The sequence below is a fragment of the Poecilia latipinna genome, unplaced genomic scaffold (assembly GCF_001443285.1).
Source record: "Poecilia latipinna isolate Pla-1442-1.1 unplaced genomic scaffold, P_latipinna-1.0 Scaffold960, whole genome shotgun sequence".
NCBI classification, from domain to species: Eukaryota; Metazoa; Chordata; class Actinopteri; order Cyprinodontiformes; family Poeciliidae; genus Poecilia; species Poecilia latipinna.
In genome coordinates, this window is record NW_015113576.1 from 157,005 (window position 1) to 177,855 (window position 20,851).

A 20,851-nucleotide genomic window follows, 5' to 3' on the forward strand; every position below is an offset into this window, starting at 1 on the left:
GGTGGTACCGGGTGGTGGTACCGGGTCTTTGAGCTGCGTCGCGACGCGGTGACAGTCTCAGTACCGTTTCTAATATAAAGATATTCTTTCTATCTGTCGGTGGGACCGACTCGGACCGCCTGTAGAACCGGGCTTTTAGCAGCCTGATGAAGTTAAAGTCAGGAGTTTCTCTGCAGCCGAAGCATTTCTGTGTTTAGGGGCGAGGCGGGTTTTTTCCTGCTATTGCGAGGATAATTATGACAATATAAATACTGTTTTTCTAACGTCAACATCAGACCTACGTTTTTATTCACAAACCAGCGTATGAAAAATATTCTTGCCCATAATTTGATAGTTAGAGGTTCAGATCCCCCTCCTCCTCCTCACCATGGTGTCTGAACAACATGGAGGCTCTGAGAGTCATTATTAGACTGAGACTAGTTTATTTAGCTAAATTATTATATTTAGGCACGTATGATTGCTGAGGGGCACAAGCAGGCCTCCTGACACACAGATTTAAAAAAGTAAAAGAAGAAAAAGTGTAAAAAGAAATTTGGGGGAAAAAGGGCACTAGGGGCATCAAGGATAAAAGGGACGTGTTCAAGCCCCCTCAGACCCCCCCGGTGCTACGGTAGGAAAATCTGACCGCCGGACCGCGCACAGGGTAAAAAGACTCGCAGAGTTCAATTTATTCAATCTGTTCAGCCAGAAAAAACTCCACGGAGTTTAGATAATTGCTGTTAATATAAAAATGTTTGATGCAATAAAAGCGCAGAAAAGAACTGGGAGAAAAGAGCGAAACAAACCTCAACAGAAACATGAAGAATCGTATTAATATTGCTGCTAAAACTTTCTTCTAACATCAGCTAAACTTTCCTTTATTTTGTGAATTTTTAAAACTCTTTAAATCTGCAAACATGAAATCAAACTGACCGTGAAGATGTTCCGCGTTGAAGATCAGAGAAGAAAATCTTCCTAAACTTCCTGCTTCGGGAAGAAGCTGGGAAACCCAGCCTTATTGTTACGTCATTAATCCTGTTTATCTTAAAAACGTATATTCTCCCTGATGACTGATGTGTTCTGACCAACAGCCCAAATAAAGAGCAGACTGAGTCATAGCTAGACATTAAAGTGGAAACAATTAAACAGAATGAGAGCTTCAGGCTCATCATACACAGAAATGAAGAAAATACCTTCAATCAAAACTAATTTAAACTTGTGAGAAACTAAGAGAAACAACCTTGGATATTTTGAAAATATATTTCTGTAATGAAACATCAATAAATACATTTATAGCTTTTCTACAAAGAAACAATGACCCAACACACTGATTATGAGATCTGTGATGAAAAAGCAAAACCGTGCTAGTCTTAAGGTATTTTGTTTTACAACATATTTATAAAACTATATTCCTTATATATCTGTGAAATAATAAGTCAGAGCTCTAATTTATTATTTCTATGAAAGATGATATTTAGCTTGTACTTGTATCACCTTTATAAAGTCCAGATGACTCCAAAGTGCTTCACACTGCATTCAGTCATTCGTTCATTCACACACTGAGCAAACGCTGCTTACTAGCCACAGTCAGCTTGACAGAGGTACAACAGAGGCAAATTGAACCAGCAACCCACCTATTGTGGGACAAAGTCCTGCCACCTTCTCCGCCATCGTCCCTCAATAAAGAAATATACTTCAAACACATAAAATGAATCATAATAAATTCATCACAGTAACCATCTCCATTAAGACAGAATAACAGATCAGTGGTTCTGATTGAGTCCAGAAACCATTTAGAAATGATTTAAAACATGAACCTGTAGCAATACAATAAGGGACTCAATGACATCATTATTACGATACATTCATTATAATCTAACCTGTTAAATGTCAGAACAGATTGAAACAGATCTGATGTCTTTGTGGCAAAAGAATTATTCAAGACAACAAATATTAAAGTGTATTGTGATTTTCATCTACATTTTTAATATGATTAGTTTTATGTTTCTTCCTAAAATAATTATTGATTTTTGGAAACTTGACTGAACAGGAACATTATCTGAACATTGCCAGTGTTCACATTTACCTTCATGTAGTAAATGTGTCGGACTCCAGTGAAGAGGTGTTAACATCACATTCAGTCGTCCAGGTTCTTATCAGAGTTCAGTCCGGTTATCACCTTACAGACCTTAAAGTGCCAGATTGGTACGAGTTCAGCTGTGCTCATATTAAAGCTTCCATCAAGTTTCATCAGCATAAACATGTTGATAATTATTGTTGAAGCTGTTTAGATATTTTTTCTTCCTCCATCTTTGCTGTTTTTACAACAGAAAGTGGAAGGTTTACAGATAAAATTCCTGTCAACAGAATAAAAGACTAATTTAATTCTTTTCAGCTTCAAGCAGGTAAAATAAAAGCTAAAATTCCTTTTCTATGTTGATGGACCTGTTCTGAAAAAATGTTGAAAAAAAGATTATTATGAAATAATTACACAATGACTTCAAACTTCATACATGAAATGGTAATAAAAATCAGAAAGGTTAAACGAAACTTTTGGCTTTAAATTGTCAAAGTATCAAAGTGAAACATCACAATAGTGTTCAGGTGCAGAAACTGGAATAAACATCATAACATCTTTAGTTTGTGGTTTTAGTTATCTGAACATTCAGAATGAAACAAAAGATTCAGAATGAATTAAAAGATTTAAGTTACCTTGGCTTTAAAGAGAAAACCCTGAATTAGTAGATTTTTTTTTTATTATTAGTGTTGTTTTCAAATGTATTTTCATCCTATTTCAAACATGATATGATATGTGTGGGTGCTGCAGTAAAAATTAATTACTTTCATTTTACAGAAACAGTTTTTCGGAAAGCCTCATCCTATTGTTGTCTCTTCATAGATATGAGCGATAATAGCAGTCCTGACAGGTTTTTCAACGATAAGATAAAACTCTCCTACTGGACGTGTTTCAACTGGTGAATAAACCAGGAAGCCCCACCTGAGAGAAAAAACTCTCTGCCTTATCGCATAAACTCTCAAACATGAACCACCAGCTTGGTTCCCTAATATCTTTCCTGCTTTTACATGAAGAAACTTTGACTTCAGTCACTTTTATAAAATACTGAAACATGTGTTACTGTAAATGATCAGAGCAGTGACTGACAGAAAAGGTCAGAACAAGCAACAGATAAGATAAGATAAGATAAGATAAGATAAGATAAGATAAGATAAGATAAGATAAGATAAAATTAATTAAATGTTAAGAAATGAGTGTTGGCTGTGCAACAAGCACTGCTTGCAGTGGATGGTGTGGATCCAGGAGGCGTGCCCTTTGACCTTCAGAGCTGTGTGAGGGGTCAAGAGCTCCTGATCCTCCAGCAGTGATGATGGCTGTCTTTCACCAAGACCCAACGGTTGGAGTGGGTGATCAGGTTTATCAGCTGTCATAGCCTGATGGGACAGAGAGAAGCTGTGACTGAAGCTAACAGTATTTTATCATGCCATATTCTATTAGGTTAGTTGTTAGAAATGTTGGATTTTTTCAGGTTTCTTCCACAGTAGGTGCAGATCAGATCAAGGTTCTCAAATTACATTAAACCAGCTTTGGAATTGGATCTCATTTAATTTTATTTTAACTGCAACCTTTTTTTCCTCTTCAGTTAAAAAAACATATTTGAGTTGTCAAAAAGAAAAGCCAAATTTTGATTGGTTGAGTGTTTGGTGAATTTTGTGCAGCACAAATGTGAAACAGTTTCCAAAAGAACAAAACATTTTCAGCTGCAACAGAGAACACCTTAGTGAAGCAAAGTTTCTGTCTGTTTTTTTCTTTTTACAGAGAAACACACGTGTGTTATACCTTCGTTTGATCTGAGGAAGGAACCAGAAGGGTTAGTTAGTTAGTTAGTTAGTTAGTTAGTTAGTTAGTTAGTTAGTTAGTTAGTTAGTTAGTTAGTTAGTTGTGGCATGCAGTCAGTGATTAAACAATACTGCTCTCATTTGAACAGTTTTGTCAGAGTCAGGAAATGTAAGAGTTGGCTAGGGCTGTGTAATAATATCGATTTTGCTATATATATTGATATTTTCTTTCCAGAAAAAAAATCAACATTCATCAGCAAGTATTGTAACATCCAACTGTCCCCTTGCTCACTCACTGCTTGCTTCACCAGGAGAGAGATTAGGTCATCAGGCTTAGAGTGATTCCTTCAGATGTTAAGTGTCAAGGTTAAAAAGGTATCAAACTATTCAGAGCAGGCTACTTTGTGCAGTTTATTTACTTTACAAATGCATGTAAGCTACAGTTTGTACTGTTTCAATTAAAAGGAACATGTTTTCTCACCACTTCTTTCATTCATTTTGTCCAGCTGTTGACTTTAAGTCTGTGTCCATGTCCAACCAGAGCCAGGTATTGTGTAGTTGGTGCTTTTAATCAGTTTTCAGTTAAATGAATTCAATCCAACTATATAACAGTCACAAAATGTCACCAAAATCACTCTGTCCCTCTAAAATCTTTCAGAAAATTGCAAAAGTGTATTGAATTGTATCATTTGCTGAATATTGCAATATATATCGTATCGTGAGCAGAATATCGTGTATCGTATCGTGTCGTGAGATTGTTGTATCACTACAGCCCTAGAGTTGGCTACTGAGGAGAAGTCTGTTTAGGAGAAGTCCTGCTCTGCCTCAAGAGTCCAAGTGACATTTTTATAAATTCACAAGCGTCGTTCAAGGAAAAAGAAAAACAAGGGAACTTTGCCTCAGGGGTTCAGAAGCGTAGAGTCAGTCTAACGACACGATATCAAAAGCAAAAGTGACTTGTTTTCAGGTTCAGACATAACTGGAATGCACTGCTGTCAGTGGGGATTGTGGGAACGTTCATCATGTTGCAACAAGTAGAGATCAGGGATCCTGAATAAACCACTTCCAACTAAATATATTAATGGACCAAAAAGTTTTAGAAAACTGTTGAAATCCAAGTCAGAAAGTCAGATGAGTATTTTACTCATTATCTCTAATTATCTTGTCCTTTCTCAAAGTAAAACAGAAGTTTCCCTCAGTTTTTAATATCAGGATTTTATACAATGAGTGAAGATGAGAGCAGCTCAGTGTAAAATATCTCTGTTGTCATGCTGAAGGGTTTCCTGGCTCAGAACTTTAACCAATAGATGGAGATTAATTTGAGAGACTTGATGATTATTATAATAACATCAGAAGAGTCTTGTTTTAATATTATTTAAAACAAAAAACAACAAAAAGTCCGTCTGATGGAGTTGACACAGAACTGAAGGTGAAAAACTTGATCATGTGAAGTAATGCTATTTATGCAAAATACAGGGTGGCCCACGAAAAAGTAGCCCGCCTTCCTGTTCCGAGTAGCGCGCCGAGTGAATCCTTCCTGTAGCATCTTGTCAGCCCAACCCTTCAACCGAATTTATTGTGAATATAGTGAAAGTGGAGGCGTACGTTCTCACGGGCTCCATTAAGGAAACACGGAACATTTTTTCCACAAAGTTTCCTGCTGCTGGTGTCCCAGCAAAGCGCGCAATACATCAGTTGGTGGAAAAGTGGTGTAAGACAGGATTCTTTCTTTCTTTCTTTCTTTCTTTCTTTCTTTCTTTCTTTCTTTCTTTCTTTCTTTCTTTCTTTTGCACTGCATGCTGGGGGTTGGTGGATGAACCGATCCTGAAAAATCAAATGGTGAATGATTCACAAGAAAAGCAGGAAGATGACAGTGTAGAGGAACAAAGTCAAAGTTTACTAATGCCTCTTCAGAGAAAAACAAATGCTGAAGACACAGTGGTGGAGGGATGCAGTCAAACACCAGAGGAAGGGGGTTTTGAAATGTCTAAAAAAAGAAAAGTTTCTGAAAGTTTTGTTGGTTCTCAAACCGAAATTGATGTGGGAGATACAGAATTGGAATGTTCAGGAAAGAAAGCTAGTTTTTAATTCAATGTTTATGTGAAAAGTAATCAATGCTGAAATGTATTTTTATTGAAAAATAAATGTGTTGTTAAAAATAACAAAAAATATTTCTTTCTTTCTTTCTTTCTTTCTTTCTTTCTTTCTTTCTTTCTTTCTTAGGGTTATGGTTAGGGTTAAAAGGAACCAAACGGTAGTCTGTAGCTAAGCTAACTATGCTAAATGGTTGATAATCTCACACAGTCTACCCACCTCTCTTGGAGAAAAACTGGGTTATAAATTAACACTCTTGACTTTTTCTCTCTCCCTCTATTTTGTTTTTGAAAACCTGATTTTATAACTTTTCTTAGCTTAGTAACTGCCACAGTCGTTCTCATCTTCTACTGTCTGCTGCCGCCAGCGTCACTCTGAAGCAGGAACAAACCATTTAACGCAAATAGGGGGGTTCAGGGCAAATACGGATGTGTGTTTTATGATCTGGGATTGGGAACATTAAATTTTTACTGCTAAAAACAATCTTTGAAATACAATATGATTAATTTTATAATTGACAGCACCCGGATTCCCCCCAAGAGCAATTTATTTATTTTTTCCTTTTTATTGATAAAATAATAATTTCTACATANTTTTTGTCTGATATTACATTTTTGAAGAGCTAAAATCAATTTAAAAAGGATCAATAAACGTTTTTTAAGTTTATCCCCAAAAATGCTTCAAACATGTCCCTAACAGTTTTTTTTTTTTTTACTTTTACTAAACAGAAAAATCTCTAAACCTATGAGTATCATCTAGAAACCTCACATTTCTCTGCAATATATACGATTTCATGTTGAAAAGTATTTTTAAAATCCTGTAGTGTCCTTTGTTTCTGCACAAAGGGATTAGGACTCTTTTTATAATTAACTGGATGTCACAGAAGCATCTTAGAAGAGAGTAGTATTATTATAGAATATAGTTTTCAGTCGTGTTTGTTACCCGGTGCCAGAGTAACAAGAAAACAATTTTTTGCATAATCGCTTTCTAATTACATGACACTGAAGCGTAACCTCCTCTCAAAAATAATCCATTACTCATTGTCTTTGATTCAGGCTGCATTTGTTTCAGTCTTGTTTTGAAACAAAAGCCTCTGCTCTCTCATCGATTTCAGATTTGAAAGAGGCAGTTGATACAAAATCTGGCAGCATCCGTCTCTCGATCTTCAGCTTGTTACAGCAGCACAAGCTGCTAATTCATTATACATTTGAGTGCCTGGCTAGAGCTCAACACTGAAACGCTGGGATGGAGTTAACAGCGGAGGAGCCACAGTCGAAGGGGTGTGTGAGCTGACTGATCTGTGCCTTTCCTCACATCCACATTGAGGTGGAAGCCTTTCTGGTCCCCTAAAAAAAAAAAAAAAAAAATCTCTTGGCTCTCTTTTTAAAGCATCTCCAACCCATTCCGAGCTTGGTCATTGTATAAAGCTAATTTGTCCTCATTGCTAAGCTTCCTGATAGCAAAGCAGCCAATTACAGATAAGCTCAAGCCCTTGCAGCTTTGCTGCAGTAGCAACCCCCACCCTCTTCTTTCATTACCCCACTCTCCCAGTTTCCTCCGTCTTCGTGCTTTGTCTCACTCTCTAAACGTTACATTTCATCTGTCCCTGCTTTCCCCCCTGACTCCCCCCTCCGTAACTTCCATTCAGTCCTTTCGCTCGCGTTGCGGTGCAGTAAAGCTGACAGTGTTTTGGCACAGCTTGGAGGTCATGTATCCTTGATGTATGTGGAGTATTCATCAGAGACAGATGCTCAGTGGTCGTGCAGTGATGCAGTGAGGTGTAGCTGTGGTGGAAATGCGGGACAGGCTGGCTCTAAAAGATTTATGTCTGTGGGTGGGCAGCAGTATTATGCTGTGGACGGAGACATACTGCTCTGCTCTCTCTTATTTGCAGATTACTGATGTGGCCGTGAGAATTACAAATACACAAGTTCAATTCAGTTTATTTATGTGGTGCCACTTCCCAGCATGTCATCTGAAGGCATGTTACGAAACAAAAAGTAATTCCTATCCAATCATACAGACATTCCTATCTGAGGAAACCCATCGGATTGCATCATCTAGCGACAGTAGACAATCACCTGCGTTGTGTTGCTGACTTTTCAGCAATCCCTCCTACTGAGGATGCATAGCGACAGTGGAGAGGAAAAACTCACCTGTAAGAGGAAGAAACCTTCAGCAACGACCAGCTGTAGGTTTGAGAGGACAGAGTACATCACGACCATTTGACTTTTAATGACCATATTCAGTATGTTGTAAAAAATCTGGTGGAAACAACCTTTCTACCTGGACTATGAAGATGCTTTGCATATGGATGCTTCGAGCCACTGTCTTCACATAGTGTGTTCCATGGGACCTTATTTGTGAGGAGTGGTTATTATTACCAACTGTGGTTTCCCTATGCATTGTGCACTCTAGTCTAAAATTAACTGGACATCTTTACATGTATAACAGCTAAGTCATTTGGTATGTGTTTATGTATGAAACTATTCTGGATACTGCGCCTTCTTATCTATCTTATTTCTTTACAAGGAAATGTAGAAGTTACAGTCTCAGGTCTATGGATGTTCTAAAATCTATTGTCCCAAACTGTGAACTGAACTGGAAAAGAAAGCTTCAGATTTTTGACACACAGATAATTTACAATCTAAGCTTCAACTTCAAACTCTGGTTTTATTGGAGGGTTTAAAAAATATGGCGGTTTCATTACAGTGCATTGTCTGTGTGTGAGTGTTTATGGTGAGCAAATTTGAATGTTTGCTGTTTGTTTTTATTGTAACAGTGCCACTGCTGTCTTGACCAGGTCTCCCTGGTAAAATTGATCTTTGACCTCAGTTGGACTAACCCGGTGAAATAAAGATAAAATAAAATAAAATAGAATATAATAAAATGTAAGGTGCTGCATGTCCAGCTTATGGTTCTCTTGAAGCTATTATGGCCAAATCCAAGAATGTGACCTCAATGACCTCCCACTCCTTTGTACCTACATCTGCTTTTTGGGTTTTTTTTTTCAGACTAACCAGAGGAAATAAAAGATCTATGAGACAGAAATCATCTCATCTCACATCTTTCCGTCTCCTTCCGTCTGTGTCTCTTCATTCCAACATTTCATCTGTTTCACAATCCATCTATCAGCAACAGTTTTGTGCTCTCATCATCATGCGTCCGTCTGTCTGTTTACATGCAAGATGCGGGTAGTTATCTGTCTGGCTGTGTGTCTCCGTATGCGTAGGAATGAAACTCTGTGTTTTCACTAACACCTTTTGCTTCTAGAAGCAGCTCCAGTAGTGCTTGTGATTCCCCCCCAATATGTTGAAGTTTGCTATTCTGTGGAGAGTTGAGAAGAAACTTTTAAAAAAATTTAAGATACCACTGTTTTCACGTTATTTAGATTGTTCTTCAGGATTGCTGTTGTTTTCTATCGTTAAGACTGTAGTTATGAGTTTGGGCGTTTTGTTGACTCAGGTCACCCTTTTTCTTCTCTTATTTCCCAGGAGTGAAGAGAGGAGTGTGTTCTCAGATTAATCATTTCCCAGAGGACGCGGACTTTGACCATGATGGAGCAGAGTATGTCCTACGTAAGTCAATGCTCATGAATCAGAACAGGATAAATAACTGTAAATCAGGGTTTTACTGTTATAAAGCGATACCAAAATGATTTTGCAGGGGACACTTCTAATTATCTTTAGCGTCTCAGATTTATAGCTAGCACACATAGCCTGGCTTGCACTCTGTGTGTATTTACAAAAGAGTGGAGTTCAAAAAAATAAATCAGAGCTACTCTAGCTGTGTTTCCATTACATCCATCCATCCATCCATTTTCTGAACACCCTTGTCCCTCAGTGGGGTTGGGAGGGGTGCTGGTGCCTATCTCCAGCTAACGTTCCAGGCGAGAGGCGGGGTTGTTTCCATTACAAATATGCGCAAAACTTTTTGGATATTTTGCTAATGTCGAAAAACCACAATTTTGCAATTGTTGTGTTTACAGTAAATAAGACATGCAATTAAAATCGCATGTGAATAAGTACATTTGTGCAATAATTCATTCAAAATCAAGATGGCGGAGGATGCAGACAGTTACATGAGATATATTCATGTAAGTGTTCAGCCGCAGCATTAGTGCTCATCATCAGCCATCAAAGGGGAGACATCTGTGTCTTAGGCATTAGGTGACAGGGCCCTTATGATTGGGATGGCTACTTGTGGTGCATTTTTGAGAAATTGTAGTCTGCGATTTTACGGAAAAGTTCTGCATTCAACACTCTCGAATAACTCAGCTTTTGATAAACTGTTTGACCTCTGGTGGAGTCAATTGCACATCGTCCCTGGAGGCCAGTACCTACAAATAAGTGTGCTGCTGCTGCTGCTGCTGCTGCTGCTGCAAATTGGCCTGAGTTACATGATGCAATAAAAGTGTTTCAATTGCATTTTGACAAGGCTGAAAAACCCACCTCATTCTAGTTAAAATTCTTTTTTTTTCTAAAAACATGTTTTTTTTTTGTTTTTTTTTTTGTTTTTTGTTTTTTCAAAATCGATGTGTTTTCAGTAAGGAAATTTATTCCAATTTGCTCATTTTTATGGTCAGTGTAAATCCAGCTTCTCATATATTCCATTTAGCCTTCCTGTTATTTTCTGTCCTCTCTCAACCAACGTGAATCCCAGATATGTCTTTGCATATCCTCGAAAATGACTTCTTACTTCTTACTTGTGTTTTCCCGCTTATTTTTCCTCATTGGCACTGAAAGCTCAATTTGAGTCTTCTTCCCTTAATAACAACATCCACACTAAAGAGTATTGCTGTTTTGGTGGATTTAGTGATTGGAAAACGCACACAGACTGATCAGGTGAACCAGGAGATTCTTTATACATGTCAAATACTTACATCACATTCTCATATGTAGACCAAAAATATTATTTAAAAATAAAAAGTAAACTTCATGACATCGCAGAAAATGGCATTTCATCACTTTGGTCTTAGACTACATGCTGTATTAAAAATGGGAACACGTTAAAAGCAACACATACTTTGAAAACATGGCAGGAGTTGATATTTCAGAAATTCCCCTTCATTTATTCATGCTCAGATTCATGTGTTACCTTCATGCAATGCAAAATAAGTAACAGTGTGACAGCAGCTTAGGCTACCTGTCAGTGTGAAGCTACAAACGTGACCATTTTCAGTCATTAGGTGGTTTTCACTAAATTGTGAGTGTATGATCTGAATGATGAGGCAGATATATGCAAAACAGATAGAGCACGAAGTGTAGAAATTGGGGTTCAAATCGCTTTTTCCTCTGACGACATTGTCCCAAAGAAACACACAAACAAACATATGACAGTGTGTAGAAGGCCAGTGAGATGGGGTGCCCTAGTTCGCACTCAGTGCCCTGCAGTGATGTCTTTCTGCTCTGTGATATGCTACATGTGAGCCTGTGCATGCATAAAGCCTGTGCTCTGTTTACAATGTTGCAGAGGCATTTTGCTGGCATTTAGGTGGCATTTTCTCTCCAGTGGCCTAGTTGTCCTAGATGAGAGAGGAGTGTTAATGTGTGTATGTGTGTGTGTTTGTGTTTTTGGTTAGCAAACCTAAAGAAAGATTTGAAGCCACATGGGAGCATTTTGATTCAAATGCATGTGTAGAATCAAGCAAACTATGTCCTCTCTGACAGTAGAATATTCTTTAAGTCATTTTTAAATTTTTGTATTGCTTGCTACATTACATGGCACATGATTTTTTTAAGGGTCTTCCTAATTTTTTGTAGTAGCCTTTAAGAATAGATATATTTATTAAAAATGTGTGATTTAAATCAACGTCTTTGGGCATGCATGTCTAGTGAAGTCAAATAAATAAACTTTTTTCTACCACTGATATTGCACGATACTCTAAACCAGAGGTTCCCAAACTGTGGGGCGCACCCCCTAGGGGGGGCGCCGTGTCATTGCAGGGGGGGGGGGCGCGGGAAGCCGTCTGGATGAAAAAACAAAACAAAACATGAACACTGTATGCGCTGGGTTTTTTACCTTAGAATGGCCAACTCTCTGTTATTCCTATGTCAATAGGAATAAGTGACAGAGGATATTTGTATCCTCTGTCACTTTTATCAGCAGTTAAAACTGTTTAATCCGTTGTTAACATGTTGTAACCTGTTTTTCCGAGCCGCCTTCTTGCTGGTTGCTTACTGTCATTCCTCTTTTCTTTTTCAGGAGTAGTCAGGGCTTCCAACATCTTCCCAATCCTTAGTGCCATCCTGCTGCTGATGGGTGGGGTTTGCATCGCTGCTAGTCGTTTCTATAAAAGCAAAAGGAACATCATCCTTGGGGCAGGAATCCTGTTTGTAGCTGCAGGTAATAGATGAATATTGCATAGATACCTTGTAGGAAATGTTTACATACTTGTGATACATGCATGTGTGTGTAAATTCATCTGAGTGGTCCTAAGATGTTATCTGAAAAATGAAGTACTGTGAAAGGAGACCTTCAGGGCTTGGTTTCTTTGGACGTTCCTGAAACACGTGACAGATTCGGGTGGCCAGAAGCTATCTAGAGTTTCAAAAGCAAGAAGACATTTAGAAGACGTGGAAAATGACATAATTGAACTGGTTGGTATCAAGGAAGCTCTAAAAATACTGTTCAACCTCCAGAAAGCAGCAGCAGGAATCACTGCGGGCGCTGTGCAGTTTAGGGAAGAACTGCTGACCCAGGTGTTGGAGGGAACACTTCAAGGACTGCAATTTAGTCACCAAGTCCTTCAAGGGGGAGGCGGAGTCACAGGATTTGGGTGACAGCAACTCCATAATCATGGTTGAAGGCATTGAGGTGTTTAATATGCTCCCTGTTTGAAGGGCACAACGGGAGGACGAGATTCATCATGAGATGCCAAAGAATTTAATAGGTTAGCAAGGTTCTCAATTTGCAATGCATACTCAAACCCTCACCTATGAGGAAAGAATGAAATCCAAGAAGAAGAGGCTGAAATAAGGATCCTTCATGTTTCTCTATAGAATCTTTTCAAATGGTTCAGGCATTTGATCAAGAAGGACCCGATGCCTCTCTTTGGAGTTTTTCTGGGCATGCTGAACTGGGATGACGCCAGTATGAACCTAGACCCAGTGGAGAGACAACTGGAAACACGTTGAAATCCTTTATTATGAGCTGGGAAGAGAGATATCTAGGTTTCCCTGGTGAACTTGTGACCCCTGTCACCTGATGTTTGAAGACAAACAATGCATTTCAAGTGACGCTTCCCTACACATTATAAATACTTTTCATGCATTTTCTTTAACATTTAATTGTAATCACTAATTGAGATATTGTTTATAATTAGAACATTGTTCTTGCCCTTACAGGTCTGAGTAACATAATTGGTGTGATCGTCTACATTTCGGCTGCACTAGGAGACATCTCGCCTAAGAAAGATGAAGACAAAAAATGGCAGTATTCCTACGGATGGTCCTTTTACTTTGGAGGCTTATCCTTCATCATGGCCGAGATGGTTGGGGTGCTGGCCGTCAACATCTACATCGAGAAAAACAAAGAGCTCCGCTGCCGCTCTCGCACCGACATCTTTAAAAGCACGACACACGCCATGCTGCGCCTGCCCAGCTACCGCTTCCGCCGTCGCTCGCGCTCCTCGTCACGCTCCACCGACCCGTCCCGTTCCCGAGACCCTTCGCCCGTCGGGGGAGGTGGAGGGAAGAACTTCGGCCTGCCTCCCGCCGCGCTGCTCTCCCAGGGGCCCATCTCAGTTTCCACTCTGCCCAACCCGCACTCCCGTTCGCACACGGCCCTGGCTGGAGGAGACATCTCCCTCTACACGCTGTCTCGCGACCCCAAACTGGCGGGTCTGCCGCCCATGTACGGCACCGTGGACAGGGCCACACTCTACCAGCTCCACAACTGCTTTCCGAAAGATGGGGGCGGAGGAGGGGGAGTCATGATGAGCGGCACGCTGCCCTCACTCAAGACACATAACCCTTCTAACACTTCCAACTCCAACGCACCGATGGCTAACTCTGTGGCTCCTCCGCCGTTCACGTCGTCCACAGTAGACAGGGAGCGAGGGATGGGGACTCTGGACAGACTGAAGGGAGACAGGGAGAGCAACTCTAACACCCTTAATAGGAAGACAACGCCTGTGTAGAGGAGGGAGGTAAGAAGAAGAAGAAAGGTGATGGGATAGTGAAAGAGGGAACATAAAAAAATAGGACAGCAGATAACTCTCCTCCTTGTTCACTGTTATTTAGTCGACTCAATCTCACTGAGAACAAAAAAAGAAGAGTAATAACAGAACGATAATAACAACAACAATGAACTTTCACAAAATAAACTATTTTGATATTTCGATGTGCTAGAAATGATTTATTTTGTTAATGATCAAATGCAATTAACCTTGGGCTACTATGAAAACACTTCACCTAATTTCTGTGCAAGAGTATCGCTAATTTAACCGGAGCATCATTAATGTAAATTGTTGTTGTGATTATTCTCGGTGTTATTACAGGCTAGTTGTATTTGCAAACACTAGTTTGGAATGAAACAATGATTTTCATGGTGTTGTATTCTTTTGCGTTAAGTTTCTTTTTTTTTTTTTTTTTTTTTTAGATCTTTATGACTTTTACTGTGAATCCATGCAGAGCCACTGAGAGCTGACAGTGAGCTGTGTGTAGCCGTGTGTTAAAGAATGAGTGTGCACAAATTGTTGGCGAACGAGAGCCTGTTTTATTTTTTTAACTCCCATAATGTAGAGTGTTCCTTTATAAAAAAAAAAGAAGAAGTCAGATGTGAATACTGTAAATTGTCTTCCAATACTGATGCTAAAAGAAATGCAACAATAATATGAGCAACTGAGGCAGCCAACAATTTCCATTGTTAGTGCAGGTTTGGGTTTTCTATGGGGCTCTGTTTGTCTTATTTCCATTCTAATCAGTGTTAGCAGTTAGTACTTGTAGCTTTATTGTGTTGAAGATGTTTGTTCTTGGGCATTAATGGAAACCTCTGTTGGAGGGGATAAAAAAAAGAAGAAGAAAGAAGCAAAATAACGTATGTACAGAATCAGGTAAAGATTGCTTCCTGAAAAGAGAGAGAGAGAAAAAAAATCCACCATTTTTTGTATTAAAAAAAGCCCTAACGTGACCCATGCAAATAATCATTTTCAGTCACAGAACAAAACACATCTATGTGGGTTAAAAGGGTTTAAACAAAGAGGAAACTTTGGGGGGGAAACGACATGTACATTGTAATTTATGCATATTTGTAAACTCTATAGATACCTTCTTTTGGGACCACAGCTCAAGCATTTGGAAAAAGCAGGTTCAGATTGACGGACGCCTGTCGGCTGAGTTCCCATCAGACTTGAAACCTAAAGCCAATCCATATCTGGTCAGTTGTTTTTTTTTGTTGTTGTTGTTTTTCTTTACCTTATCACATCTCTGACAATAGTCTTCTCACAGAGATAAACTCCCAAACCTCCCCAAAGAGTCTTTTCACTGTGCTTCCCATGAAACTGCCGACACCCGAGTGAGAGCTGTTGATGCTGATGAGAATGTAAACACATATGAACTCCCCCACCGTCCCACCGCTCTGCTAAACTGTCCCAAGCGACTGCAGATCCAGGTGGAAACCTGGGATTCACCTGCTACATGACGAAATGAAGAATCTAAATAATAACCAGATGCTTCCAGATTCTATATGTTTTTAATTTGTTTGATTTTGTTTCAGAAAAAAAACAGTCTGTCTAAACTGCACATAGACAGCATTTATGTGGGCAATATGAATAGTATGTAGTTGAGAATAGATATATCTAGACAAATGACTATGGTTTATCTAAATGTGTGATAAACTCAAACACTGTATTGCACGAAGTTTATAAAAAAAAAACAATAACTGACATATTCACAGACTTTTGTCTTTTGTTCATTTTTTTAAGGAAAATACTGTAGACTGTTTCCTGCTGTGAGACAAAGACTTAATGTGCATGAGTTTACGTCTGCAGGATGTGAAGATGTAAACCGTTTTAATGCCTGTCATTATCCCGGGAAAAATTACTTTTCAATATTAATTCTGCACTTTCAGATTTTATTGTTCCATCATTTTACATCCAATCAGTATTTGAAAATTTCAACAAATACAGTTTTTTTTTTGTTTTGCTTTTTATCAGAGTTACTATTTAAGCCTTAGCTATTGTTTTTTTAATCAATCTTAGGGTAAAGAGCTTTAGATATTGTTGCAGAGAGAATAAAATATTCTAACTTGATCAGTGTTTTAAACCTTTTTATAATGACAGATTTTTTTATATGTGATGATTCAGTACCACCAGTGTCTTCAAAAACAGGTGCCAGTCTTACCAGCCATCACCAGATGAAATTGAACTTACTGAAAACTAGGTCTGGTTTTGGAGATAATTGAAGGATCAGAAACACATCAGTTTGAAATAATATCAAATATGACTATACAGAGAACAAGGATAACAATCAAGGATTTATTTAAAAAAGAAATGACAATGACTGATGTATTGGGATGTGTTCAGTTTATACTTTCTGCTCATAGTTTCTGAGTGTCCAGTTTGAAAACTGAACTTTAATTTCCACCTTCATTTGTAAAAGGTGTTTTTTTTCCACTCAGAACTCAAAATCAAATAAGGAGTGAATTTCTGATGGTTTAGATGGTTTTAAATCAATCGCCTTGTTTTTGTAAACATTTTCTTTTAATATTTAAATGCTTCAATTTGGACAAAGAAAGCTTGTGTTGCTACTTGTAGCTAACCTGGTCACTTGGTCTGGCAAATTCTAGCTTCCTTGTAAACCACCATCTATCTCCTCACCTTCAGGAGATAGACGTTCCCTTGGTATCCAAAGAACCAAACCCGCCTTGGTTCAGATGTCCTCGTACCTCTACCACTTCATTCCCACAGCATAATGCTGCTTTCCTCATGAGCCGCCGTAGGGTCAGTGTTACCATGTTACCAATTGGCATGTTTGAAAGAAAGTTTCATTATAATGTCCTCCAACTTGTCTGCTGCGTGTCTCGGCTTTAGTTGCACTATTTGTTCACTGATGCTCTTCAACACACCTCTGAGGGTTTCACAAAACATCTGGATTTATAATGAAATTAAATTACACCTGTATGAACTCTATTTACTAAAAAGAGGAGGCATGTGAGGGTAGATGCAAATGCAGACCACACCTTTTCAGTTTTCATTCTAAAACAACTGTTGAAGACCATAACATTTCTTTAAACTTCTCAATAATGCACTGCTTTGTGTTTGTGTATCACATAAAATCCCAGTGAAACAGAATGAAGTCAGAGGTTATAACGCGACAACTTGGAAAAATTCAAGTGCGCGAATACTTTTGGAAGCCACTGCATGGGAAACACATAAATCTTGTATTTTACAACTTGACTTTTACAAACTGAGTTGATGTTTTTGCAAAAGAGTTGCGACATAAGTGCTTCATATACTCCAGCTCAAGGTCTAATCTTTTGTGTGGAGTGACTTTGGCCTTCCCTGTCAAACCTGCGGCTCTTTAAGTGTGCAAATACGTAGATGGTGCCAGATGGGTGGTAGTTAGCAGAGACTCATAGCGAGAGAATCAACAGAAAGTTATCCCAGTGTCCTTTGGTGTGACTCTTACTTTTTGTTTTCAGATGGAGCCATCTGGTATTTTATGCATACTTTTGCATGAACAATTAGAAGCTGCTCTCAAGGTCTGCTCTGCCGGTGTATTCTGACCGCAGTGGAATAGTGACTGGCAAGAGACTGAGAGATGGCTCATCTTACAGTAGCTGGAGGGAAGAAGCAGTGTGATATCTTAGACAAGCATCCTAAAAGTCCAAGAAGTTTTCCTGGATTTTGAGGATTAGTTTGCCTGCTATTACCAAACCTTCTCCAGACCGACCTCAATGAGGAAATGGAGGACCGGGATAAAATGTTAAATCTAATAGACGGACACTAACTCTTTCTTATTTTAGAAATGATCAACAACAGCTTATTTTTCGATTACTTCCACCTTTAATTTGTTGGTTCTGCTTCAAGAACTAAAATTTGTTTCTATTTGTAAACAAGCAGCCGAAGCCCCTGCACCACATTTCACATAGTCAGAGTGGAGCTATTAATGGCTGTATATACAAGCAGGATAGTGTGTCATGTAGATTCATGTTTCCGCCTGCTTGGAGCTAAACGCATGCGAGTACGGCTCAGGTGAGCTTGTCTGGATGCCGTCTGCTCTCCAGTGAGTCTGGATGCATGAGCGCTTATTGAAGTGCTCCGGAGCTGGCCGGTCAGTTGTCCGCGTGTGGCGTAAAAACGTCGGCCGTCCTGGCGGATAGGTGAGGCGAGGAGGGCGCCCGCCGGCCTCTCACGAAGACCTCTGGGAAAGTGACGCATCGAGGTCAGGGTTGGAGAGGTATGAGCACAAGCCGGAGGGCCAGGCATGAGGTTGAAATTCAAGGATAAGGTTTCCCAAACCTCTGCAGTGAAATACATTGCAATGAGCTCTGGACTAATTATAGAGGAGTGTTTTGTTTTGTTGTTTTTTTTTATTCCTCGGTTTTTTTTGTTTTTTTTTTCTGGGGAATGGGGACATTTAGCTGAGAGGTTATCTGTCACACAGATTTGTGGTGGGAATAGGTGGATGTCAGACAGTAGCGCAGTCAAAATACCATGCCTAAACAAAGGGAGGCATTTGCTTCATGTTATATAGTTTTAATTTTGACCAAAACAAATGCTATATACATGACAACAATAAACAGAGTGCAGTGTAAAATTCAAGAACATGATAGTAGCTGCTTCTCAGGATAAAAAGAAGCAAAACAAAAAAAATTTTTCATCATGGCAAACAAAGTTATGCATTCATTAAGAGAATCGCTGAACAATCATAAAGCACAAACAAAAGACGGGACACCGTTCAGTTTGATTTGTTGCACAAACCCGTTCAGAAAGTTATTCTTCTGCATGAAGAAGTTGTTTAACTCAAAACACCAGTCCTGAATCGATGCCGTACTCAAAGGTCACGCATCATGGGAAACACCACTACTTGGAAAAACCACACAGGAAGCCCAATTACAGATATTAAATGCTCACAGGTACAAATACATACTGTCTAGAGACATGTTCTAATTTGTGACGAAGCTAAAACTGGAGCGCTTGACCATTATGACAATTTTTTATTTTTGGACGAAAATGAGGAAAAGTCTCAAAAAGTCATCCCGACTGTGAAGCATGGGAATGGCAGTTTGTTTTTGCGCTGGTGTTTTGCTACAGGAGGAACTGGTGCCCTTCGCAAAATAGACGGGATCACGAGAAAATAACACTACATGGAGATATTTCAACAACTTATCAGGACAACATCCAGGAAGTAAAACCTTAGGCACAACTGGATATAAGGAAAATGACCCAAAGCACACTGCCAAGTTAGTTATGTTGTCTTAAGAATGACAAAGTTAATATTTTGGAGTGGCAATCGGCAGCACCAGAGAAAACTTGTGGGCAGATCTGAAAAGGTGTGTGTGAGCCAGACAGGCTGCGTCTGTTCTGTCTGGAAAAATAGGCCAAAGGTCCAGCAAACCATTGTGAAAAGCTTGCAGATGTAAAACCAAAATATTTGACCCAGGCCTTACTATTGAAAGGAAGTGCTAGCAGTCATTAAGGAATTGCATGTAAACTCTTGTATTTGAAGAAACTAAATGCATATAGTTGTAAGATAATAACTGAATCTTCAATTCATATTTTGGTAAATGTTGATCTGACGTCTTGCGAGTAGAAGTGGAATGGCAGAGAGGCCAAAGATTTATACACGATGATGACTGACGAAACTTAAATCCTTATAAAACTTATATAACATACTGATACTCACAGTATCAGTATGTTCTGATACTGTCATGCATCATCAGATGTATACTACAGTATACAGTATCATTGTTTAAAAATGTACTGTCAAACCTTTATGAATTGACCAATCATTCATTCTTTGACAGTAAGATGTCAACTCCTGCTGCAGCAAAGGATCCCAAGACTTTGAGACTTAAAAACTCTGAGATTTTTTGTTTATAGTTTATGCCAAACATAGACTCTATTTTGGAGTCCAAATTATACAAGTTTTTATACTTTTGCCGAAACAACATAATTCCAGAAATCCTGGTCTTGGTCTACGTTCATCCCTTTTTTTCTTGTTTTGCACACCTTTCATCAAAGTTAGACTTGCGTAGTCTCTTTCTAATCGCAGAAATGTGCATTTTCATGTCAACAAAAACGATAGCCTGCTGGAGGTCCTTTGTTCACATTTTAGGGCTTTTGGAGACATATCTTTAAATCTTGTGATCTGCTTTTGAGGTGAACAACTGTACCTGTAAGCAGTTCTCCTGATTGTTGTCCACTTGCAGTTTTAAAGATAGTGGCCTGATTTCACATTATTTTGAGACTTTTCTGAACCCCTTATCAGATTCATAAGCTGCTACAACCTTTCTGAAGGCCTCAGGCAGCACTTAAAGTCTCACCACGATATTCTCTCTTAAAGTCAGAATCACTGAATGAAATATCTGAGGTTTGAAATGTGCCAGTTTCCTTCAAATAGCAGTTACAATGTTTTAACCTTCGATCTAAGGAATTATGGGTCTTTTAAGTAGGAATAAATAAGGAAGTTCTTAATTTATGTATCAGCAGAAATTGTGTTGTTTATTGCATTTTGCATAAAATTTGAAAAGGTTTTTGTTTGTTTTGTCAAACTTTGTGCCTGGTGGCTCTCGGGAGGGAAAAGTCTGTACAACGTCCAAAGATCAACAACAAAGCCAACTGATTTTGGCATTTCACTTTATGGCTAATGTCTTGAAAATCTCAGAAAAGTTATGATTGTCATGAACTAACATAACTTCATAATTTCATCATTTAGATCTATGGTTTATTTTCTGTTTCTGTACTTATGACGGCTGT

General features: G+C 38.8%; 2 protein-coding genes across 3 annotated transcripts in view; one reads left to right on the forward strand and one right to left on the reverse strand.

Moving 5' to 3' along the window:
* The window catches only part of LOC106958059 (claudin-4-like), a 14,490-nt gene extending 13,515 nt beyond the window's left edge, over nt 1–975 (reverse strand). For both annotated transcript variants that reach the window (XM_015049781.1, XM_015049780.1), the window contains exon 1: nt 913–975. The gene's annotated coding sequence lies outside the window, so the exon portion shown is untranslated. The remainder of the gene's footprint in view (nt 1–912) is intronic.
* Nucleotides 976–8,052: 7,077 nt separating this feature from the next.
* cacng8b (calcium channel, voltage-dependent, gamma subunit 8b) lies at nt 8,053–15,653 on the forward strand. Its single transcript, XM_015049782.1, has 4 exons — nt 8,053–8,138; nt 9,394–9,506; nt 12,133–12,273; nt 13,275–15,653. Exons 1-4 carry the CDS (start codon nt 8,053–8,055, stop codon nt 14,066–14,068), a joined length of 1,134 nt encoding a protein of 377 aa, XP_014905268.1. The 3' UTR covers nt 14,069–15,653.
* The last annotated feature ends 5,198 nt before the right edge of the window (nt 15,654–20,851 follow it).

Bases quoted from the DNA above. Each gene is read 5' to 3' on its own strand.
- cacng8b (XM_015049782.1), top strand. From the start codon at position 8,053: ATGCATAGCGACAGTGGAGAGGAAAAACTCACCTGTAAGAGGAAGAAA. The intron at 8,139-9,393 runs GTACATCACGAC...TTGTTGACTCAG, and splicing joins TGTAGGTTTGAGAGGACAGA to GTCACCCTTTTTCTTCTCTT. The intron at 12,274-13,274 runs GTAATAGATGAA...TTGCCCTTACAG, and splicing joins AATCCTGTTTGTAGCTGCAG to GTCTGAGTAACATAATTGGT.